The 25,432-nt window shown below is 41.5% G+C and overlaps 1 protein-coding gene across 3 annotated transcripts in view; it reads left to right on the top strand.

Moving 5' to 3' along the window:
• Positions 1-25,432, top strand: part of ARID5B (AT-rich interaction domain 5B) — a 117,894-nt gene that overhangs the window by 58,645 nt on the left and 33,817 nt on the right. For 2 of the 3 annotated variants that reach the window (XM_027694114.1, XM_027694113.1), the window contains one exon: positions 20,994-21,106. In XM_027694114.1, the coding sequence (XP_027549915.1) occupies positions 20,994-21,106 (113 nt within the window). Of the gene's footprint in view, positions 1-19,382; positions 19,478-20,993; positions 21,107-25,432 lie in introns of those variants that run through there. The other variant, XM_027694116.1, reaches the window with a different exon arrangement.

The following is a 25,432-nucleotide window of genomic DNA, read 5'->3' as shown; positions in this document are numbered from 1 at the left end:
ATAGGCAGTATCTGCAGAAGATAAACAAGGCACTAATAAATATCCTACTAATTCCTTCTGGCCTTAAAAACTGTTAACTGTGTTAATATATGTAATTTGTTGCATCTGGGCCAGTAAGGGCTACTTTGTGCTTGGATATTGTGCCCATTATACAATAAAACAAACCCTCCAGAAAATTTGCTTGCAGTCTTACTTGGACAAGGCAGAGCTTTGCATTTGCTCTGGAGACTGAGGAACAGGAGTGCTAGGAGGAAGCTGGTGTGCTAGGAGCTGAATATCATTGTCTTCACTGATACACGATGGTGGCTGTTGATGCTCCATGTCCCCTTGGTTCTCCTTACCCATCTCCATCCACCATGAGCACTTCCCTGTCTCGGAGCACTGACTGGGCAGTGCGCTCCTCTGCTCTGGTCTCTTGAGGGCTGCTCAGTCCCTTGCCTGTTCTCTGTTGGGAAGATCAGCTCAGGGAGAATTTTAGGTCAATTTTAGGCCATTTTCAGTAACTTCTACGAAGGGCTGTGTGCTCAGGTGAAATATGGAAAATGTAACTCAGTAGCATCTCATTTAAATGTGCAACAACGTAATGCAGGATCATCTACAGATTTGCATTACCGACTGCATGAGTCTTCCCTGGTGTCCTTCACAGACATCTCCAGTCACCTTACCTTTCTGTGTAATAGCTTTAAAGAGCATGTTAATTAAAAAGCAGGTGTTAGCAACAAGTGAATAGTAGAAGAGAATGAATTTACTTGAAATCAGCAGTTTCAGGCCACAGAAAGGGTAAGAGAATATGTGAAAAGGCTAATGGTGATCATCCTGCTAGCACGGGTGACATTCACAGACACTTCCACTGCTTCAGCAGAGAGATCCTGTGCGACCTTCCAGCTCTGTCATCTCCCTCCCGTGTTTCACTCTGGGTTTGCAACTGTAGTAGAAGTTAAACTCCCAGTGAAAAACAGCTCTTTGGTGTGGGGTGGCACGTTTACTTTAAGTAGGTGTTGATGATTCTACTCCTCACTTTGTTAAGTCCCTTCATCTTCAAGTCTTACAAACCTCAGCTGAACTTTGCTGAGTTGGGCCTGTGTCCCATTACATGCTTTCACAGAGGTAGAGCACAAGTTTGAAAAACGGAAAGGATTATTCCCAGGGTCTTGAGCAGCTCTTAGAATACCAGGTACAAAATTAGCATTATAGTTGCCCTCATTCTTTTATAGAATCCCGATTTTGCAATGAACCATAATTGTTCGACTGATTTACCAAAAAATTATGGTTCTTCAGGGGGTTTTTGGTGCTGGTTGTTTTGAAAGGCAGCCTGTAATTAAGATGAATACATGTACATTGTGAATGTTTAGTTATGGTAGAGATGGGTTTGTTATGAAACAAAAACCCCCTAAAAATTACCTAGCTGCAAATCCTTGCAGTTGCTTAGTTTAGAAGTTTAAGTCAATTTATGGAAGTCTGTGTTTACTGTCTTTAGAGCTTGATCATGCCATTGGAATGTATTTAGGAAAAAAAAGACCCTATAAAATGAAATCCACATTTATGGGTAAGGAGCACAGAGCACTTAGGATCAGCAGTGAGACTACAGTATCTCTTTGAAGTGTAGCGAAGAGGAGTACTTGCTGCTGCCATGTTGGGTTTAGAAGGTAGTGAATTGATACACTTGGTATGTTCTAACACTGTAACAGCAGCTGGAGCCAACGCCATAAATTTCATGAAAATGTGGACTGTGATATCCTAATGACAGCAGTCAAAAGATAAAACTAGATCTGAAGTACTTAATTTAAAATAAAACTTTATTATAAAGTCAGGTCTCCTAAGGTGCTGCTTTTGTGCTGCACTGCATGTGAGTAATCTGAGTGACTCATCTAGCCTCTGACGTACTGCAGCCATCAACATTCCCAGCCATGAGTGTTGCCCTTCATAAAGGAAATATCCTATTTTTGGTATGGCAATGTCCTCAGTTTTAAAGAATTTTCCTCTTTTAAAGTGCTCAGACAATTAATGCCTCATGCATGTATTCAACAATAGTTGCCTAGCAACCATCAGAAATATTCGGGAGAGCAAAGGAAGCCGAGATGAATGAGCAGTAACATCAGCTCCCATTTCAGGTGAGCTGGAGAAGGCGTCAGGGCTGCGCTCACTGGGTCCGAGCGCGTAGATCCATGAACATCAAACAGTCCCAAAGTAGCAAAAACGAGCTCCAACTGGCACATCAGCCACACGCAGAGATGAGTTGGGTTGTGCAGCCAGAAGCACTTGCAGGAGGCTGCAGCTGGTTGGGCTTTTGCAGTTTCAGAAGCCTAGACCAAAATGATGTAACGATGGTTAAAGTAAATTATAGAAGGTCAACAAACACTTCTTGATGGCTGAAGGAAGTTTTGCCACCTTGTCGTATGTTCCACCTGCAGCTAGAGAATAAGTGACGTTCCTATTTCCTTTGGTAGAAGTCTTTGGGCAGGGATCTGAGCTCCAGGAAAACCCCTTACACGGGGCTTGGCTCCAGTCCTTCTCTTGGCATTGCCACCTGGTTCCCACTTATTCTCATTTTGCATTTTAATTCTAGTATAACTTTTACCTCACAGGAGATTTTCTCACTCTAGAGAGTCAAGTTCTTGATGCCTTTTTTAGCACTGGAAGATGCTAATGAATGGAATGGAAATCTTTTCCACGGTAACAGCCCACAGCCACTATATGCCTGTTTGGATTTTGATCTCTTATCCTTTTTTTTAAAATTCTTTTTTCATCAGAAAGGTTGAAATGAAATGCTCAGTCTAGGATTGGAAGGACTGAATTTTATCATGTGGGGGCCAACTCTGTCACATCAGAGCTAGTGTGGCCATGTCCTGTGCCTGTCCTTTTCTCTGGATGAGGTTTGGTGCTGCTCCACAGTCTCCCCAGTGGCTATCCCATTGCAGCAGCTCAGGACTTTGGGACCCACAGTTCAGTGGGACACACTGTCTTGTTGAAACCATTTGAGATGGTTATATATACTTCCGCAGTTTTAATCTGTAGAAGTATAGTCAGTTGGTTTCTTTTCATTAGACACATAAAAATTAAAGAGCCTGATAGTTGCCTGTTAGTGTTGCTCAGAACATTTTTGACTGCCTGCCCCCTTTTGAAGAAAGTTATGAAATTCTGAATTGTCCTGTTGGATAGAAAAACCGGATTTATGATCATCTCTACTTCAAAGGTAAAGGTTAAGAACAAGATTAGGATCTCCTTTCCACTCATGTAAATCCACAGGAGTCAATTACTTTGAATTGACAGTGATGTGATTTAGATCAAAATCTGGCATTAAAGCCTTTTGGGGTTTGCTCTTATACCCATCGACTTTCAGTGCCACTTGACTGCTGACTCTTTGCTTTTGGTATGTGGTGGTGGTATTTGCATGTGGAAGTGCCTCAGGGGCCCCACATAAAACATTGGTTCACTAGCTTTAGTGGGATTTTTTAGATTAGATGTTAAAATGTTGAAATCAAAATATGTAGGGGGTGGTCGGGAAGTATCAGTCACACAATGGTAATCAGAATAATGCGATTTTTGAGGTCGATATCTCATGACTTAGCTGAAAAAAAATCCCTTATGTATCTTGGAGGTCTGAGGCTTTTACTCTTTCTGATTATAACAGGCATTTATTTCTGGCCTTGATGGCTGATGAGATATCAAACTTAAAATATGCCATGATCCTATAGTCTGGTAGTGCTTTCTGGCACTGGTCAGTGACTAAATATAGCCAGTTTTGAACCGCTGTGATAAACCTGGAAGTAATGTTCAGCAGAAAATTCTCAGACAATTCCATAGACAAATGTGGAATATGAAATTACTTTTCTGGATCGCATCTGGTTCGTACTGTATATGTTTTTTTGCCCTGTCTCTCTCATTCCCAAGTTTTCCAACTGCTATCCTACAAATGTTTTGTGGTACAGATAAATCTTAACTAAGGCATGTCAGTGGTTCATGTTGGTTCATGCTAAAGCAACAAATAACATAAAGGGGTTTTAAACCCCAGCTATTTCATGCATTCCTTTTGGCTTTGTAAACCATTTTGCTTTGTTTTTACGAAAAGAAGGTGTATTTAAAAAAAAAAAAAAGCATGCATTTCTAAAAATCACTGATTGTCTTCTAACTGGCATAGTCCAGAAACATGCAGATTCTTGCATTGTATTATGGGATTAGTGGTATTCATCTGTCATGCATAATGTGAAGGTGATAGTCAGGGAAGGAAAAGAACCTTTTGAAAGGATTGGGATTTTTTGTTTGGGTTTGTTTGGGTTTTTTTAATGATTTATCCACATACTTGTTGTTTTTTTTTTTTCTTTTTTCTTTTGTTTTTTTTTCCTATTTTAAACTTCTACCAGGCTATGTTTAATTTCAAGATGGTGTCTTTGCTAGAAAGATAATCAAATGTAATGTCTTCCACAACCTCTTCATATGCATGACTGCATAAAGCTTGTGTAACAGTTTATTATTATAAAATTAGTATAGCATAGCATAGAGCAAACTGGGCCCCTGGCCAGATGAACTAGACAATGAATAGTTATATAAGGTTTTGAAGCACATGTATTAGAACACAAGCACCCTGTATTTTCTTCTCAATTGTCTGCTGTTTGTTAATGTTTCCCTTTCAACGTGATTGCATCTCAATTTAATAGCACTTGCCATTTCAGGGTTTACTGTGCCAGCGCTCACATAGTTACATCCCCTCTGTGCTGCAAAGCCTGCATGTATATTAAAACTGAACTAGGCATGGTTGGCTAATGGGTACTTTGAGAGATATGCACTTATAGAATTAAGTGATGTATGTAATTGTTAATTTTGTGTTAACAAGTTTGAAAAATGTGTTTCACCAATAATTGTAATGCTCCATTCTGTGCAAAGTGTGACATTTTAATTCTTGTTGAACAGTTTCCTACCTCTGCTCTGTGTTTTCATGGCAGGGTATTATTTTGCAATCAGGATAAAAGCATTATTTATTAAAGTTCTAAAATATTACATTACTGGAAGTTTTAAACTGCAGATCAATCTTCCCTTTCATAAAAGCATTTCATTGATTTTATTTTTTTTAATTGGTCTTTGAATTTAAACTGAAGTTCCGCATTATGGATTGCATATGATTCCAGAAGCAGAGAGATGTTTTAGTGGAGGCTTGATGCTGCCTTAAAGGCACCGAGATGTACCTGTCACAGAACTGTGGGAAAGGCTTGCGTTTGGCGTATGCAGCTTTGGGACTGTCAGATCCCAGCCTGCTGCATTTTTGGCACAGGGAGCCCATTGACTTGGGCTGTGGGAAACCTACATTCAGCACTATCGGTCCTTGTGTCTTTTTCTGCGCCTCCAAAGGAACTTCTGTTAGAGACTTCATGTCTTTGGGAGTCAGTGAACAACTCCTCCTTGCTTTCAGTGGGGCGGGACAGCCTTTCCATGGTGAGAGGCTGCTCAGTAGGCACTGGCTGTAGTAGCCCAGGTGTCCCTTGGTGGAAGAGTGACACTTTCACCTGCCTTGGGGATGCTGGATTTGTTTGCCTTCTGTGCGTCTTCCAAACAGTCCAGAAGTCTGAATTCCCCTAGTACCTATTGCTTCAGTCCTCCTATTCTTCAGTTCCTCGCCTTTTGCCCCCTCCTCGCCACATGGTCCCATCCCCATCCTGATTCCTCTTTGTTACATCAGGGTGATGCCAGTTCTCCCGTGGCAGCCCTTGGTGGTTCATTCAGGCTGTTGCAGTTGTGAGACCAAAGCCTGCCTATTATTCCCTTTTGCGGTGAATAAATTAATTCTTCGATCCCTCGTAGGCCTAGCTACAAAACTGCACAAAGCAAGGCTTGCATTCCTCTTCCAGCTAACAGGGGTTTATGTCGTTTGGATGTTCTGTGTCATTCCATCAGTGGAGTCTGACCTCGTGCAGCCTTACTGGTTGCCAGCCAGTGAGGGAAGGCAGTTGAGAAGGGGGGACCATCGCCGTCCCCCACTGAGTTCAGGAGCGCCTCTGTCTAGCGTTTGAATTCCCAGTAAAGCAAGATTTTCTTATTTCCTGGTAAGGGCAGGATGGGAGGAGCATAATAGGCTCAAAACACAATAAAAATAGCAAAGGAAACAAACAGTTTGTGCCTAATTTGAAACCAACTGATCTCCATGGTGATTGCAACAAATCTGCTACGTTTGACTGTTTAGTGAAGACAAAGGTTAGAAATAAGAGTTCACTAGCCATGCTGGACTGTTTGAATGAACACTAGAGTAGGAGTGTTGGTACCTTCCCAATGATGGAGTGGCCGTGTGAAGGTGCCCAGGGGAATTCCGCAAATAACCTCATTGAAACTCCAGGGGATTCAAGTGTCTTCCTTCATCATGCATCTTCAGAAAAATCAGCTCGCACAAATTTTCTAGGATTTTTGCTTTCAACAGTGCTGTTCTGTGGAAAAAAGTCCACAGCACTGTGGCTTCAGACAAAAATAGCGTGGCAGAAGACCTTTAAAAACCAGGCAGTAAGCTGGAAACCTTAGGTAAATAATAGGACTAATATACTTGCCACAGTAAATAATACGACCATAGCTCCTCCAAAACTCTTGATTGGCATTGTTTCAGAGTAAATCCTTATGTGAAATAGAAGCCAGAGATAAAATTTCAGTCTCAATTTAAAGATATTTGAGACAGAGGAAGAGGGGACTGCATTAATTCTTACTAAAGAAGAAATTCCTGTTCGTGGTAGTCTGAGATACTGTCATGTGATGAGTCAGAAAGTTTTTATTGTTCACATCTTCAGCATTCAGGGCTACTGAGTTTTGGCATGCGGAATGGGCGAAAAGCATTTGCAGATCAACCCATCTCATTTTGCTGAGGCCACTGGCAACAAAAAGCTTCCTATTTGCAGTAGGGGTGTTTGAGTTTCTATTTTTAAAAAAGAATTTTAGAGGGGAGATTATACTTCTGAAATCCTTAGTCGTAATGAAAAGATCTTGAGAGGCAGCTGATGAAGACATTCAGAGTGTTACACTGCATCAAGATTTAGAGTTTCTTGAGTAAACATTGACCAATTTGACCTTTGCTTTTCCTCAGTCAATATTTATCTCTTGGGACAATGAATCTTCATATTCACCTTAGATGAAGTCCAAGTCTACTTAATAGTATACTTGGAAATCCAGGAGAGGTGATGATTTATCTTGGTACTACTTTTATCTGTTTAAAATTACATATACAGAAGGTTTGGCCACTCATGTCACTTTGTCAGGTTTCCTAAACAAAGCAGCTGCAGGTCATGCTGATGGGGAGGCTTCTAGGAAAAACTTAAATCCATCAGCAGGCAGAGTGGGTCAGTCTGGGAGTGGAGCAATCTCTTTATTGGAAATGAGGATGAGGATTCCTGTACAGTGTCAGAGCCCTTCCAAATACTGTCAGGAGGAGGGGACTCACCACTATTAGTCAATAAAATTCTTTCTGTGTATTTTATGAAGTAAAGAAAAGAAGTTTTTGAGGTTTCTGACCCTACCACAGTCTTCCAGCCGCCTAAGCCCGAAGAGCACAACATCAGGTATTGTGCGGAAGGCACTGCCCAAGACACGTGTCTGCAGGCAAAGGGGACAGTGGCTTGCCAGGGGACCCACGCTGCCCCTGAGATATGGATTTGGGAGCAGGTGAGCCCTAACACAGCTCTGTGATGCTGGGCACAGTGGCCAGTTGCGTCCCTAATGCAGTTTGCTTTTGTAGGTCAGTATTAAAGTTATTCCCCTGCCCTCAGCTGCTTGCCTTGTTATGTCCCTCTGGCTGGGGAGCCAGGGTTGGAAACCCTGTAGGCTTCCTGTGGCTTGAGAGCCAGGATTCAGAGCAAATAGTGTGGCCCTGACCAAGCCCTGTCAAAGAGGACTGTTCTCCCCCCTTTATTATTTCAGGACTGTATTACCCCCTTTATTATTTCAGTAGCAATTACAGTATTTGGAGACCCTGGCTTAGGTGGAAGCTGAGACGCAGCTTTCCCCTGGAGAGTGGGGTTGCTGGGGTAGCACGTGTGGCTGCAGCCACTGGGTCATGGTTCTTGCACAGGCAGTCCTGGCACCTCCCTGCTACATCCTTGCCTGGATGCACCATGTCACCCTTCAGTGTCCCACAGCATCCCTACCTGCTGCTGGCAGAAGCCTCCTTTTACCAATAGGGGCAACACTTCGGGGTAGAAAGTGCAGTTACTGTGCTCGTGAGAGTTACTACTCTCATGAGAGCGAGAGCAACTGGAAAGTGCTGCTCAGGCAGTGGAGAAAGGCGGAGCCTTACAAATATCTGCTTATGCAAATCAAATCATTTGTCTTCTGAAATGTTCATTTTGCCTTCTCCCTGATTATATTTTCTGAATTGCCATATGTACTTCTTGTGATATTTCAGTCTTGTCAAATTAAGAAGTGAAGGCCTTATAATTAACTTAACATATATACCAAATAAAGTAATGTTTATCATTTTTACAGTTTAATCAGTCAATAATATCACACATGGCCTGTGAGTTTTAAAAAAAAAAAAAAGTCTAACCTGTTTTTGTAACCCTATAACTATCAAAGGTATTTGTTTGGAGAGAAGGCATTGAGAAAGAAGAGAATTTCAAAATTGCACAATTACAGTTAAAAAAACAGGGCAGGCAACGTCATGCGTTTCTGAAGAGCACACTGTTTAATTTTATAGTAACAGTATTTTAAGAATGCTGACGGTACACAGGAAAGCAGTGAATAATTCTCATTGCAAAACCCTGATGGTTTGTTGTGTTCAAAATGCTAAGACTTAATCAGCCACGGATTTCTCTTAGGAAGAACAAGACATTTGGGAAAAAAAAATAGCCAGCTGAAGCAGTAGTGATTTATCAAAGCAGTATTCAAATATAATAAAGATTTGGCATCCTTACTTAGGATGGGCTGGAAAATATATTTGTTTTCATGTACCTTTTCTTTTTTTCCTGATGTGCCTGATTGACTTGTTTTAATACCGGTGTTATTTACATTTCAGGGATGGGCCTCTATTATGCAGGAAATTGTCCAAACCCCTACAGCTGTATTTTAAATTGAAATGATTTTTTTTTATGAAGTGATTGTGCAGACTTAATTTAGTAATCTATTATTAAATATATAGTTTCAGGCTGTATAAAGTCTTTATATAGAATGAAAATGGGCACATATGAAGATCTAGGCTATATATACACCTGGTTCTGTATATTAAATCTTTTACATATGTTGTCCATTTTCAGAAACAAATAAACTGCTGCTTTTGAAAACTCAGCTTCTCTTCCATATTAGGGAATTCTGCAGACTCCCTATGTTCCTTAGCTTCAGTATAATGCTAAATCAGTTTGTACATTAGTCTATTTTTAGTTATGAATGAACTTTATGGAGTGCAGCGCGCAGAGTGATTTCAGAGATTCTCGCTCATAAAACCCGTGTGTCATGCGCCGCAATTACAGCTGTAAACATTATGCAAGCTCTGGGCTTCCAGGGGCCCAAGCCCTGAAATTTCCAGGAGGGAAAAGCACAGCCCCCCTCACCCTTTTCTACAAAATATTGACACGAATAGTAAATCTCGTGGCATGAAATCGGGTTAAATTGTGTGACCTTGGCTGCGGCGGGCGGGCTGCCTGGCGTGGCAGCAGGGGGACACTAGAGGGCAACTGAGAGTTTGCTTTAAACCAGCCAAGCTGGAGATGGTTTTAATATCAACTAAGTGTTTAAACTCGGTGAGGATTTATTTTCCTGTCTGCAGATTTCACATATGTAACCTCGGAGTTTCCATTGACAGCAAATAATAATCCGACTGAAGTTCTTCTAGGGGGAGAATGCAGTGGGAGCGGGTCCGAAGCCTGCTTTTGCCCAAATAAGGCTTTTTTTGCAGACCCCATGTGTTAGATAATGATCAACTGACAGTCGGTCATGAGTTAATAATGCTGGATGCTGAAATATGCATACCATGTGGTATACAACAGTTCTGCGGGGAGAGACAAACACGGCTATAATTAGACATCTGAAACACAAGGAAGTGTGTAAATTGTTTAATAGTCCTCCACTTAATTCACTCAGATAATTTCCTAAGAACCAGTATTGACTACGAAAGAATATTGCACAACTGACTGCATATTTAGTTTAAACCCTGCCCTGCTCAGATAAATTTATGGATACAGCTCGGTTTTATTTGGATTTTTCTGAGTGCTAGAGATTTACTGGGGCTGTAATGCAGAGATGGGCTCAGTTTTGTTTGTGTTGATGTTTGGGAAGATTACACTGAGTCCATGGGGTTTGGACTCGTTTAAACTGGGCACATGATCTTACAATCAGGGCATTTAAAGCACCATTTTTTTGGTGTGTTTTGGGAGTTATACAGATTCCCTTTCTACTTGTGCACAACCTGAGAGAATTACCACAGTTCCACCACTGGTTTTCACTGGTGAAAAAGTGCAGATCCCTCCTGTGCTCAGCAGTGCTGGGCAGCGTCACCTCTGCACCCCAGCATTAAAGCCTCGTGCCAGGTGTGTGCAGGTCTCCCAGGGTACAGAGGCTTTGTGCCAAGCTATCTGTGGAAGAAGAGTTATTCCTGAACCTCTGAACTATTCCTGTGTGCACTGTGCTGGGGGGCCTGGCAAGCCAAGGTGAAGTTGGTGAAGTTGGTGATGACCCAGAGATTTGAATGAAGCAGGGCTTAGCTTGTGGCTGCTGCTCCTGCTTCCACCTAATGCCTTGTGTAGTCCTCATTGTGGTGGAAGCTGAATGTAGGCATCGAAGGGGGGAGCTTACTCTGTAGTTTCTGCTTGTCACTTTACTAATATCTTCATGCAGGTTGATTATGCCTAACAAATTTTGATTACTTCGCAGTGCAGTGATCAAGTGCAAAGGGAAAAAAGTGAAAGAAAATTATAATATTCTTACACTAAAAAAAAAAAAATTCTTATATAATCAGTTACAAATCCGAAATGCAAGAGATTATTTAAAGAATATATTTATCGTTTTCACATTGTGCACGACTCAGTGATCGTTCCTTCTTACCTGCTGTTGTCATTCCCGAAAGCAAGGTCTTGGAAAGCTGTCCATTTTATCCTTCTGGCATGAATTTCTGCCTGTTTATATTCATGCACAATGTCCATCAGTCAATTAGCCCATCTCATCTGTCTATCTGTGTGGATACCACTGGTTGCGTATCTATTGTATTTCCGAGGTATGTAGGTCACGTCTCCATTGGGTACTGCTGACTCTGCTAGACAGCAATTACACAAACGCTGGCTTTTACTGGAGAGAAAAAGAAACATTGCTAGGAAAGCCGCCTTAAGATTTGCCTTTTATTTTCTAAAGCCCTCTAATGGGAAGTCTACCTTGAGTGTTCTGATGAGTTTTGATCAGACAGGCTGACTTCCATGGGTTTCCTGTGCATTTTCATTTCTTGCTACCCTGCTTGCACTGCTTTTGTCTTGGCTATTACATAATCTGTTAGAGCCTGTTCACTTTCCTTTCTTTGCTTGCTTGCCTTTTTTTTTTTTTTTAACCCAGACTATTCTGAGAAGTCAGTCCTGCACTTCTTGAGTATTGCTGTGACCCTCCTACAGAAACTGAAGCCCCTGTCTGCTGGGTGCAGCTTTCCAGGAGGTGACCTTTGGGGATGGAGGGCTTCAAGGCTGGATTGACTGCAGATTTCTGAGGGAGAGGGAAATCTGATGAACCTCTGTCTGATCCTGTGATGCTGCCCAAGCACATGGTGTTTCATGATGAGATAGGATGATTTCTTTGTTCGGGGCTTGAATGCTTCTTTCCCACTAGTGACAGAGAGAGCCATGCTGGCTTGGTTGTGTTCAATGCTTAACAGGCTTAGCCTCAAAGGTGTGAATAGCCCCAGTGAGGTCATCAGAGGTCTTTCCATGTTCCAGATCTTTATGAGTTAGGCACGTACTTTGCTGAATGAAGGCTGCAGCTCTTCATGTTCCTTGTCCTGCATAGCTCAGTACTTCACTGTATTTGATCCTATACTCACGCACTTTCTCACCAGAAGAACCATGGAGTCATCTAATCTGGTATGAACCCCAAGTAGTGGCTCATTAGCCAAAATTGCTGGCAAATGCTTTCATCCAGTTCACCACCTTTTTTTCTGAAGGAGAAGGGAAACAGCTGTTTGAGCGAGGAGCACAGCCAGACAGCTGGACGCCTGCTCCGTGCATCCCGCCGAGCTGCTGAGCCGCCTGCAGCACCTGGGCTCTCCTGGCAGCAGCACGACCCAGCCCTCGCCGTGCCTGAGGCGGGACACCCAGCCCCACTCTGATATCTTGACCTTCAAGACCCTCGAATTGCATGTGTTTCTTCCTGCCCTGTGCACAGCAGCTTGTGTCTGGCTCAGGCTTTTCCTGAAGGGCCTTGAGAAAGCTGGTCATAGGCATGCCTCCATATTCTGCCGTGAGACCACCTATGGGGACTGCAGTGCCTAGGCACGCCTGGTTATGGCTCCTCGCTTCTGAGTGCCAGCTTTTTCTCACCTTTGAGGCACTCATATTACCTAGTGAAGTCACTTCTCAGTCATTTTTGCTCCAACCCAGCACAGCTTAAGTTGTTCAGACCTCCTTGAAGGCAGACATCCCATTGGCAATGGCATCTTTCTATCAGGGTGTGTTGAATTTCCGGTGGGGAGTGGCCTGTGAAGTGTCACCCTTGGCTTGGGCAGTGGGACCTGTAATCCTTGCTCGCAGGTTTCATGCTGGAGCAGTACTGAGGAGCATTGTGTGTTCCTGGTCCATTTTTCCTTCTGATTACTCATTTGTATGAGTCAGTCTTAGCGTTGTGCCAGTCCTTGTGTCAGTGTGAATGTTACTGTCAGGGACTTTATATTTATTTCACTGATAAAAATTTGTAATACTAGCAAGGCCAGGAGCAACCCCTGCGGAATCCCACCAGAAGTCTTTTCATTTGATAGAAATTCCCCACTGATGCCTGCTTTTAGCTCTATCATTTAGCCAGCTATTAATCCATTCAATATATGCTTGAATAAAATCATGTAGCGCTGTTTTTTAATCAAAGACTTATTTAGTATTAAATCAGCTGTCATACTGAATGAAGGTAAGTTCCATGCATGCAGCTAGTTTCTCTAACCAAGCTTGTAGTTTCAAAGTGTAAAATAAGGTGCTTTGTTTGTTTTTCTTTTCTGTTGTTTTAAGATCTGGTTTCTGTAAAACCAAGTGAATTGACTGGCTTTAATTATATTCTTTTGCAAGCATATCATCTGGCTTCTTTGCAAATATGGAACAAATATTTACCAAACACCTCTGCCTCTTTTTAAATCATTAGTAACAATCCTGTCATCTGTAGCCAGTAATAGGCCTACACTGGATTTTTTTATTATTATTATTATTTTAATTTGCTCTAAGGTCTACTTGCATGTCACATATTTGTCAAGCATAGATTTTTCTCTGAAGTCTTCAACTTCCCCTTTCAATTTACCGCACTTCATAATTTCCAACACATGTATAGATTTTGTCCAGAAAAAAAAAATAAAACACAGCAACTTCTTTCCATTTTCTTTTAAAACCCACATTAGTCAGCAGGACATAACAAAGCCCAGATCAAGAAAAAGTCTTAACTTCCATCCATGCTGAAATGAAGAAAAAGAAACTTCCAGCCTCATCCTGAATCTTGTCTCCATCTTCCAAAAAGAAACATTCAGTTTTTTGCAAAATTGGCCAACCTGATATTTGCAATTCCTCTAAATTTTCTATTAAAAGCAATGCTAGTCTGAACTGTAATCCATGAAAAATACTACCATTTTGCTTTTTTTCAGAGATTGTCTGGTCAGGAGGGGGGTCAAAACAACAGTCTGCAGCAAGTCATATGTCTCCACATTAATCCACACAAGGAAGTGTCTGTTTCACTTATTTCCAAATGAGGAATGTTTTCCTTAGAGAGGTAGCAAATTGATTTTCCCCACATGGAGCATGGGATATCTCATTTCCAAAACAAAACTTTCAGAAATGGCTACACAAGCCCGCTCTTTCTCCGTGTGTGTTAGAAAGCGGCATGGTTCCTTAATATTCCCTGTAAGATTGTTCGCTGCTGTGCTCTGGGGTTTCCAGGTCAGGTCTGGCAAGTTCAGTTACAAAGAAGGGAATAAACAAATGTTTGCATTTAGAAAAAGATGAGTAAAAATAATTTTAATATTGAGATTGTTCTGTGTGCAGCTTGAGTAAGCAAGAGGTGTGTGTGTGTTTGCAGAGAGGCTGTGTGACCTCCACAGCTCGATGAGAGCTTGAGCTGTTGGTAGATGCTCATCACTGACTTCTGTAGGTGTACTTAGGATCTTAATGAGAGCTTCCCCAAATTCAGTTGATATTGTTGTTTCCTAAACAAAGGTCTGGGGTTTTTTTTAGTAGAGTCTGATCTTTTGCTTTATTTTTCAGCCGCTTCAGTTTCTGACCCTTGGATGCAGTATTAGGTTAGTTACAACTCACTTCTCTTCACCAGCTCAGCTCAGCATGCCTGGGTGATAAATGCCCCAGGCTTTCCTTCTCGGACCTTGTTACCAGGAGGCAAAAGTTTTTAAATAAACTTTGAGGGGTGAAAGGAAAATAAATGAAATGTAAGATCCTGAACTCAGAATGCAGAAAAGGGTATGAGGTGAAGGAGAGAAAATAAAGAGATGGAGGTGACAAGGAAATCAAGGAAGCAGCTGAGACTCCAGAAAGGATGCGAGATTAACTAATCTTCAAACAGTTTTTGAGACAGAGCTTAAATATAGCAATATACTTTCCTTAACTTTCAGATATTGCAGAATGCCAGAAGCCCCCTAGAGGGGTAAGTGTTAAAGCCATTAAACCTGTTAACTTTCTATTCATTACATTTTAAAAGGTGTAACATGTAACCATGATTTTCAGCCAAGAGCTAACTTTTGCCAGGCTGTTTTAGGGATGTCCTCAGCAACCAGCTATTTGCCACCTGCTAGCAGGCGTGGTCAGTTCATGGATTTTGTGGAGATCTGGGACCATTCTTCTCACCTTGACTTTGATGGCCAGGCACCTCCATATGGCACCTCCAGCTTCTGTTTGGCACCTGCATCGTGAATAGCTCTGTGATCTGACACATCCTGCCGTTTCCACCTGCCTAAGAGGGAAGGTCTCCTAGTCTGTTCTGTGTTTACTGATGGTTTTGCAGCATAGGGCCAAAGATTCTGGTGTCACAGCTTTTGTGCATGTGTGTGAAAGCTGGAAGGCATATGAAGGACTGGCACAGTGCAAAAAGATTCTGTGAGGAGACATTCTGCAAGGTGTCCTTCAGGGAGGAGAGGCTGTTGATGCATTTAGCAGGTGTGCTGCAGCTTTGCCTCACGCGAGCGCACGTCTCCTCTGAACCCAGCACCACAGCACATCCCTGTTTATTAACTCCTTGCAACTTCAGTGCTCCACCTTAATCCTGGTTCGTGATTGCTTCCCTCTGGTACACTCCCACCTCTGTGTTTAGAGCTCACCTGACTCTGTGAGCCCACCCTCAGTGTAGACCCAGATCTTCTGCTGGCCCTTCTTTGGTGATGGCCCTGGACATTTTTACAAGCTCGGTTGATTTTTTTTTTTCTTGTATTGATTTTTGCAGTTGGCAAAAATGCTGTTGTTCTTCCTTCAGCTTTCCACAGGACAGAAACATGGTCACAGAAAACAACAGGCAGCCAGAATCTGGTTGGCACTGCAAGTTGTAAGTGCATTAGCAATGCTTAGCAGCTATCCCAGTACAGTCCTCAGCAAAACACAGCAATGGTCTTCCTTTCCTTTTTTTTTCCCTCTTTCTATCTCTCTTTTTTTTTTCTCCTACTTTTGAAGTGTTTCTGAGAAATTGGAATATCAGCAAGACAAAATCAAAAGTCATATCAGGAAATGGTTACACAGGTCAGAGAGGCTTGAAACGGCAAGAACTTTGATCATGAGCATCACAATTGCTTAGATGTGCTTTAGAGTAAGAAATGTGGAGCAAGCAATTAAAAGGTACATGTTTTAGGCATGAGTACAGTACTGTTTACTTACATGGTTTGTTGAGCAGCCAACAAGGTCCAAGGTTATTTTGGGCTCAGCATGAGTAAGTGATCCAGGTATGACAAATGAGGTAATGCATTCCAGGCTCATTAAAAACTCTTGGCTACACCACTGATTTTGACAAAGTGCCAACATAGCTTGACCTCAGCTGTGTGAAGGCCACTATTTTTTTTAACACCCTCCCTATAACAACACATCTTTTGCATTAGCCAAAATATATACTCCAGTGTTATTGGGAGGGTTGAACTCACTGGAGTTAAAGTGATAATCACTCCTAAAAAATAGTTTTACTGTAACTGACCTACTAGAGTCAGGTACCCCAAACCCACAGTCATTGTCTCTTGACTTATTTGTGCCTCTAGGAGCGGTCGTGTATACACAGTACATGGCATTCTCGGCATGGATGTGGCTCAAGGGAGGTTGACTTGATAACAGGGTAAGCCCAGTGATCACTTTCCAATCCTGGGGATGCAGGAAAAGAAGGTGGCAGGTGGAGGTGCTCTCTTCTTCTGGCAGCCTATGCTTTTCCACCATAGGTAGTGTTTAATTATGGCTGACCTTGGCAGCTCGCATTTTTGGGTACTTCTTTTTCACCTGCGTAGAACTTGCCTTCCTTGGGTTAAACCCAGAGCCAGGAGTTGTTGTAGGTGGTAAGATTTGGAAATGCTCCTCTTTCCCACGTGAGAGTTGAATAACTGAGGGTGGTAGTGACGGGAGAGCAGTGGCCACAACCTTTTAAGTTTTCAGAGTAAGTGGGCAGGGTAGTTGCCTTCTGCTCTTTCTGGCCTGTCCTGATCAGCTAAAATATCCTCATGTTTGCACAGACTGATATGAGTGTTGGAGGGGAAGATATACTTTTGAGCAATGATGCTGTTTCGTGGCTTCATGAGCAGAGAGGACCTCTAGCTTTGAGGAAACATCTAGCTAGTCTGAGCAGATTAGCCATGAGCTCCTCTCTTTTCTGTGTGCCTCTCTTACTCTGGGAGTAAGAGCCTGCTGCTGAGCTTCTCTGGGATTCCTGGTCTTTATTTCTGTGCAGAGATGCCTCTGGACTCTCCTTGTTTGATTGCTATAGTCTGTAGGCAGCTCACAAGTACAGGCTTTGGGAGCACCAGGTCAGCTTCTTACTGGGGTACGTTTTAGTCAGCAAAGATTTGCCAATCTACATGTACAGATAATGTAACTCCTTGTGCTGTGCGTGACACGGGCTTTGCATTAACCTCTCAGGAGTGACAGTTTGTAGTAAAAACACATAGGATATTGCTGGTGCTTTGGCACTACGGGGTGTAGCCATGGTTTGGGGACTCCTGAACTCAAGTAAAGTTAATTTGTACTGTGCATTTTCCAGTAGCTGTGTTTTACCTGGTTGCACGTGAAATGTTTGCCAGGACTCAGCAGGTGAAATGGCTTTCCCAGCTGGGCTCTAGATTGCTGTGGCACAGGGAAGGTAATGTCTTGTGCTTTGCTTGGTTCTGAGTGAACATGCCCTTTGTGGTGACTAGCAAATCTGGGATGAGCTGTGATACCAAGAAGAGGCTCCTTGAGTCAACAAACCTTCAGTGTACAGGACACCTATGCTGTGCTAGTACTGACCCTTTTAATCACACCTGAGTAGAGGCAAAACAAGTTCCCAGCAGCCCATCAAGGGTCCCGGTAGATATTTCAGTAGCTGAGTTTTGCCCTCTTTCAGATACAATAGGAAGCAAAAAGAAAGAAACAAGGGTGGAAAACACCACAGCTTGGCAAAAGGCAAATATGTTGTCAAATGCACAGGAAGTTTTTAAGCTGGTACTGTCCTGTGTCTCTCATACTGCTGTTACAGGCACTCAGACTAAAGAGGTGGCAAATAAATGCAAACTTTCTTCTGTACTTATGTATTCATTTTGTACTTTAATTTGCTTTGCTTATGTTCTCACCTTCTGGGAATGTGCAAGTTATCAGGTCTCACTGCCACAAATGCTTTCAGAAAATGATTTTGAAAGCCATATGCACAAACATGTGAAGAAATTGAATCATATCAGATATTCTCAGGTAGTCATGCCAGAAGTCCTTCTCCACCAGAAAACAGAAAAATAACATAGGATACTCACTTAGCAGTCCAGTAAATACTAAACATACAAATTCATCATGAAAACTGACTGAGACTAAGCCACAACATGTGTGTAAAATTGCTTTAAAATAATTATGAATAACAAATTCAAGACATTTGCAGTGTGCTCATGAATATGTCAGAAATTAAACAAAAAAATGACAAAATTGAAACAAGTATGTGACTTGTAAATTATTTCTTCGGTCCTAGTCATATTTTCTAGCTCACAAGAACAAAATGGGTGTCACTGAAATGCAATAATCTTCAAATAATGCATTTATTTATAATGATTTAGGGAGCAAATATTAATGGCTTAGTTTCAAGCGTGACTGGAACTATGTCAAATGTTTTCTTCTACAGAGTAGATACTAGATGCAAGGACCTTCTCTTCTGGTATTAATTCCTACTGCTGCTTTCTTGTTAATTGTGTGTCAGACCTGGAAGGGCTTCAGGTGATTTAAAGTCATACCATGGGACGTGTGGGGTGGTCCCCGTGTGTGCTGCGCACAGACCTTCCCTGCTGCAGCTCCTGAGCCACGGGGAGAATGCAAATACCCCATTTCGTAGTGGGTTTGTGCCAGTTCTGCCGTGGAAGGCTCCAATTCAAACAGTGTTTATATGCAAGCTCAATATACCTGGAATTTAGAAACAAATGCCTTCTTGCTTTTAAAGCTTTTAGCAAAACATTAGCAGTGCTTTATAGTGTGATACAGAGTAGAGTGCCAAAACTCAGGATAACAAGTATGTTTGGAAAACATTGAGCCTTGAACTAGTTTCTTTATTCATTAAAGAGAAGGAAAAGAAAGAAAGAAAGAAAGGACAAGTAATTGATATGCAAGTATATTTGATGTTTGCTCAGCCACATCCCTCTTCTGCCGTGTGTTGGGCCAGGCCTGGGGATCCATTCATTTGAAGGTCGATCTTTCAGCACGTTTGCCAGGGTGTAGGAAACTCAGGGAACGTTACTGTTCTCTTCAGTACCTGCTTAAAGAAGATGCGACTGCTGGGCTGACCGTTGTTCGGGATCTGTCCGTCCCATCCAGGTCATGTGCCAAAAAACAAGCAGGCACCAGAAATACACCGAAGTCTGAGCGGGGTTTATGAATAAGGCTGGGCGGCGTGGCCAGGGCTGGCAGTCTGGCAGCCGGCGCTGGATCCTCGGAGCTCATCCCACGCTCCCGCCGAGCCGCTCATCTCTGTTTATATGAGTAATGGAGCGGCTGGGGGAGGGGACTTGGAAGCACAGAGCAAATACTCTGAGTGTTCATTTTGTGTAAGGCTGACATCCACACCAAGTCGAGACTCCCAGCGACGTAGTGTGCAGTCACATGCTGTAGCATTCATGAGTACAGATATAAATCAGGCAGATGTTTGTCGACTGGAATGGGTAATAATTTCTTTCTCTCTTTGTTTGATTTTGCATGTGAGCCTCAGATGACAATTTCAGAATTGCTTTCTGCAGTACTTTTCAATAAGCAGAATGTGCTTCACTGGAGATAGATGGAGATATTTCTATAGGGAGATAAACATATTTTTAGATAGACACAAATATGGACTTACACCCATATGCACTTACATATATATATGTATATACACACATACGTATATATATATATTTTTTTTTACTATGTGCCTGTGTTGGAGGAAGAAAAACGATGTGACTTTTGATTTTAAACCTGCAGCTTTTCTCTTTCTCTGAACAGACCAAATATGACAGTGTTACTCAAACTATAAAATCAAATTAGCACCCTTTATTGTGTTTGCAAACTAATTAAAATGTAAAATGTCCCGAAACCACTGGCTTACTGTGTGACAAATGTAAGATTAAAAACAATTAGAAGACACTCAAGAGGTTTGTGATATTTAGATTTCTGACATTGTTCTAATCATCCCTTTAAGTAATGAAAACAATGGTTACCTAGAAATTAAAGGTTTAAAGGAAATTATCTTATTCAGTACAGTCATTAGCTAATGATTGTTTATCATTTTAAATGTTGCCATAGTAGTCGGAGGTTGATTTTTAAATCTGAAAGCAGAGAGGACACGTAATAATGAGCAAACATCTGCTTCATCTATTATTTCTATATATGATCATAATTTATATTGTAATACTACTATTGAAAGATGAGTGTGATATTTTTTATGATGATCCGTATCCCATTCCTCGTATGGCTCAGCACAGTTAGGATTTAGTCACTGTGTTATTTCAGAGCTGTTTTATCTTAAGAATTGGACAAAACTGAAAGTGATTCATGTTAATTCATATGTGTGGTATGTAACCCTTATGAAACAATCAATCACTTATTTCAGTACTTGTCAACTTCCAGAACTAGTTGTTAAGGGTTTTTTTGATCCATTTCAGGACTCAGGGGTAATTTTTTATTTTTTTTTTCTTAAACTTTTTCAGAAGAACTTTGACAAGAATGACAGGATATATAAACATTTCTTGGAGCTGTGAGGAATTTCAATATTTCAGAACGTTTCCAAAGCCAGATGTTTCCCAAAGTTGGAAATAGTAGTTAGTACTCTTGCTTGAAGATTAGAAATAATAAAGGCAGCAGGGTGATTAATGCAAAGTTACCATTAATATTCAATTTTGTTCTTTTTTTGTACCATGGAGAAATATTTGTGCTTTCTCTCTGAGTCCTTCAGAGACCAGTGTTTGACTTTATATTAATTAGCTATGTGAAAGTAGAATAGATTAGCTTTGGGGGATATTCTATAGAAATGTATAGTGTGTCAAGATGTAACCCATGGAGGATGGGAGTCTTGTAATAAGCATTTACTGTAGACAGATGTGTACATTTCTGTGACTGATTGTAGTGGAATTATTTATTATGCTTTCAGCTGTTAAGAATCCAGGATAAGACAATGTGCTCAAATTGTTCTCCATTAATTTTCAGCGCCAAATCTTAAAGGCAGACCGCGCAAAAAGAAGCCATGCCCACAGAGAAGAGATTCATTAAATGGCATTAAGGATTCCAACAATAATTCTGAAAGCAAAGCTGTTGCCAAGGTAAATCACTTAATAATACTCTTTTCAGTACACTCTCCTTTTTTAGGTACAACCCTGCCTTTGTTTCCCAGCATGCTGTTTCAAATTTAGAGTGTAACTTATTTTCTTGGGGGTGATAAATGTAATTTTTTCAATAGTTTTATTTTTCACTTAATCATGCCTGTGTTCAAAATTACCAACAACTATAATCACCTAACAACCTAATGCTATCAGCTTGTTGGTAACTGGTAGTGCTTAAGCTTTCTTGGCATCTAGTGTTAGTTTTCACATTCTGTGACACACAAACATAGTTTGTGACAGTATCTTCGAATTAAAAATAAACCTGGGAGCAGCTCACCCTGTTACAATGTACTTCTAAATATAAGTTTGAAGATAAACAGACTATGAAACAAGAGCTGCTTCAGTAATGGTTTCTAAGAAGCATACACAAGCGACATTACCCCGATGTTAAGATCTTGACATTTTTAAATTAGAAAAAAATAAAAAAGATAAAGGCAGAAACTCAGTACAAAAGCTTAAAAAAAAAAATCTGGGCTGTTTCCTTAATACTTAGTGCTGAGCTGCATGTTCCAGGGTTTGTTGAATAGTGCATGCTTTTACAGAGTCATACTGCAAGTAAAAATTGGATCATTGATTTGTGTTTATACACTTAATCTTTTAGATATTTATGAGTTTGTGTCTTTTCCTTAAAATATTTTAAAATGAAGCTTCTGTAGTGTAAATTGCATCCTATTTTCTATGTTGTCTGAGTGGCTTTAAATAGGAATTTGGTTTTCTCTTAAAAAAAAAAGCAACACAAATGGCTCCTTTCAAGATGATTTAATTTGAAACTCAGAGATGCAAAGATGGAAAATTACTTAGAGCACTACTTGATTTTTATCTGAGGTAGAACTTTGTCACTCTGATACTTTTGAGCTAAACAGCTGTAGAGGTTTGCATATACTGAATTTTTACGCCAACTCCTGCCAAATCTGTTTCAATAAATTAGATGGATGTGTATCTGAAAAACGTTTCCATTGTTGTGACCATCTCTTTAGGAAATACAGTGAATGTATAGACCCATTTGCGTTAGTATTGTTGTACACAGTGAATGTCCTGGGAGATTAGGAGGTTAAAGAGGTCAAGTGGAAGTGTTCTGCTCTCAGTTTCTCATAGGAAGGCAAATTAAATTCCACCTCCTCCTCCTCCCTAGGAGTTCAGTTAAAATTGTGCTTTCTGTTGATGACGATAAAAGAGGCTGAAGTTCATGATGAAGCTCTGCCCTTAAGTCACTGTTTCTCTTCCTTTTGTGCCCTATTGTGCTCAGTTGGAGCCTGTACTATCGTATTAGACAGGCATGGTAAGAGATGATGGAGCCTGGTGTGTTGAGTTGCGGGGTCCTGCCAGATACTATAGTTTGTCTGAATGTTTTCTCTGTGAAAGAACATGCAAAATTGGCAGTGTGAAAATGTCTCAATTTGCCTCAACTCCCCTTCCCCCAAGGCATTTTTCATGTTGAAATATTACCAGTGAACTGTGGCAGGGACCATATTGTCAAAGCACCCTGGACTGTAGCACAAGTAGTTCTGCCTCTTCAGCACCTGATATATAGGTACTAGATAATTAAAAACTACAGTAACACTTCATACCAAATTGTTTATCCTCTCTGTTTATATTTGGGTTCACCCTACTAGTCAGATGGGAGGATATTTCAGATCAGAAATAATTCCGCCTATTTATCTAGTCATACTGTGCTCATCATTGTGCAGATATTAATAGCATTAATTATCTTGGCCAGCTTAATTTCATTATAAATAATAGACATGCTCATGATATAATGTCCTTGCATGTAGTCACACTGACTTCACTGTGGCTCTTCACATCCATCTGTGTCTCAGGGCTGTGGATAAACTTTAATAAGAGGAGGACAGCGAATGAAACCCTCTACAGCAGATGTCCTGCACTTTATACAGGCCCTGCGTCTGGGTTACTGGGGAAGGAGGGGAAGTGTATTTGGGGAAGGGGGATGAACGGAGACCCACCTACTGTCTTCTCATTGTTGGGAACAGTTGGGATGTTAAGTCATCATCTGAAGCTCCATGTTGGACTCTTCTGTTTATTATCCTCCTGTCAGTGCTCCATCTCCAACTAATGCTGACAATGGGTCCATGGAGAGCAGGGTTGGACACTGCTGATGTAAACGGGACAAATCCACTTGTGTCAGATGCTGAAGCATTTTGGCCGTAATCCTGGCCATACTCCTGTTCCAGCTGAAATCCCTTTTGAGCAGAAGTTGTGCTGCTTGCATTCTCAGATAATGTCCCTCAGTGTCTGACAGCAGCATCACTTCCCGGTGGCAGGGCGACGTCTCTGACGGAGTTGCAGTGGCTCTATGGTTTAAGTCAGGAAACAGCAGAAGTGGCATTCTGAATTCTGTGGATTTAAGCCTGTCAAGACCAATTCAAGCTGCACGGTTGTAATGACTTGCTGAATTTCATGTTCTCAGCTGCCAGTGACTAGAAAGCTTTGTACATCCTTACAACATAGTTCTCATTAAGCGTGTTTACCCTGAACCATCAGCAGATTGTTTCGTAGGATTTTACAGTTACCTGACATGGAAAAGCATCTGGTTGGGTAGGAGCAGCTCTGAGTTAGTCCCAGTGTAGGTGGCTTGTTAAAAATAGAGTGATAGCAGGACAGTCAATGTGGTCCTGGACCTGCAGGTGCTGCCAGGGAAAGCGAGTCTTTCATGTGCCACTTCTTGTTGGTCACTGAATCCATTTCAGTACCTCCAGGGGAAGATCCCAGGGGAGTGCCCTCCTAGACTGGGAAGAGAATACAAGGCCGTCTACTCAGGCAGGATCAGCTCTCCTGGAGAAGGATATATCAAACTCTTCTCACAAAACACTCCCAGGACTTTGGAGGCTTTTGTACTTCACTCCTTCACGTGTCATCAGTGCTGGACAGGCTTTTGGGACTTGCAGACTCCAACATGACCCTCAATGTGCCTGCTTCATCCTCCCGAAGAGTGTTCCCATTCAAAGTGTGCAGAAGTGCATTCTAAGGCTTTTTAAAACTGGCTGATCTGACCATTTTGAAGAACTGAAAGGATTAACTTGTTAAACACAGAAGTTGTCCCCAAATGAATCTACTCATTTCGTCTCCTAGTGCAAATGCTGAAGTAAATCTCTCACTTAATTTGTACAGCAAGATCTAGGAAATTAGTTTAAAAGTCGCCAGGATATGCTTTTCCTGTGGCCACAGGTGGCCTGGAATGCTCTCAGACCTGGAGGTTTATTCTGAGTGCCTCAGCCATTATCTGATTGAAACTGTAAAATGCAGATCTGTGGTGGTCTGTGTTGTGTGTGACCTCTGGCAGGAGAAGACAAACACATGGGTGTACCCTTGAGTGTTCACTGGTCATTTAGTCATGGATGATCCGCCTCTGATGGAACACACGGCGGGAGGTGGTCAGATGTTCCAGAGCCCATCTCTGGGCACCCCCAGCTTATCTGTACTGCAGCACTGGGCCTCAAACACTGAGTGGGTGAAGCATTGCAGCCTTCATCAAAGCTTCATTGAACCTGACACTGCTTGGAGTCCATCCATTGCATTTGGGCACCTCTGACTTCCACAGGTGCTTTGACCTCACTTCTCTGTAGACTGGAGAGAGGGAGTTTGTGTGTACTACAGGTTTTTCTCACTACTGGTGGCTTTCTTAATATTATTTAGTTTGTTTCCCTTCATCCCTTGCCATTAGTTTGCTTGCACAGCAATGAGCTTGGATTTCAGTTAGTGTTCATGCCCGAGTTGTCTTTGCAAACGTAGTTCTGAGTTGTCCAGTTTGAAGAAGAAAATCCAAGCAAGCAAGTAACAAGACTGAATAAATGTTCCCAGGTCCAGTGAATTTGTTCCATATTTGCAGCTCAAGTTGAAAATCCTGAAGTTGTTGAAGTCATGAGTTCATATTGAGAGTGCTAACCCAGTCTTTGGTGAAGCATTGAAACTTATGACAATGTAATCTAAACTTTATAAGAGGAAGCTGTTAAATAATTTTTGTGAGGAGCCAAAGTAAAAAAGTCAAGGGATTACAACTCTGACCTGAACAGTGGATGAGGAAATCCAAAGTTCATTTAATAGGATAAAAATCCCATTAGCTCCATTGAGTTTTGGATGAAACCCAGGATCTTTACAGAAGTTTAATCAACAAGCATATCTATTGCTACATGGCAAAGCACAATGTCTTGTGCCGTAGGAAGACAGTATCTTTTTTTAACCATGCTGCTGGAGAATATCAAGCAGTACAGTGGACATATTGCAGCAGCAAGTGATCAGGAAAAATCCCAT

The sequence above is a fragment of the Neopelma chrysocephalum genome, unplaced genomic scaffold (assembly GCF_003984885.1).
Source record: "Neopelma chrysocephalum unplaced genomic scaffold, ASM398488v2 Primary Assembly neopelma1_96, whole genome shotgun sequence".
In the NCBI taxonomy this organism is placed as follows: domain Eukaryota; kingdom Metazoa; phylum Chordata; class Aves; order Passeriformes; family Pipridae; genus Neopelma; species Neopelma chrysocephalum.
This window is presented reverse-complemented; position numbering and strand designations above follow the sequence as displayed.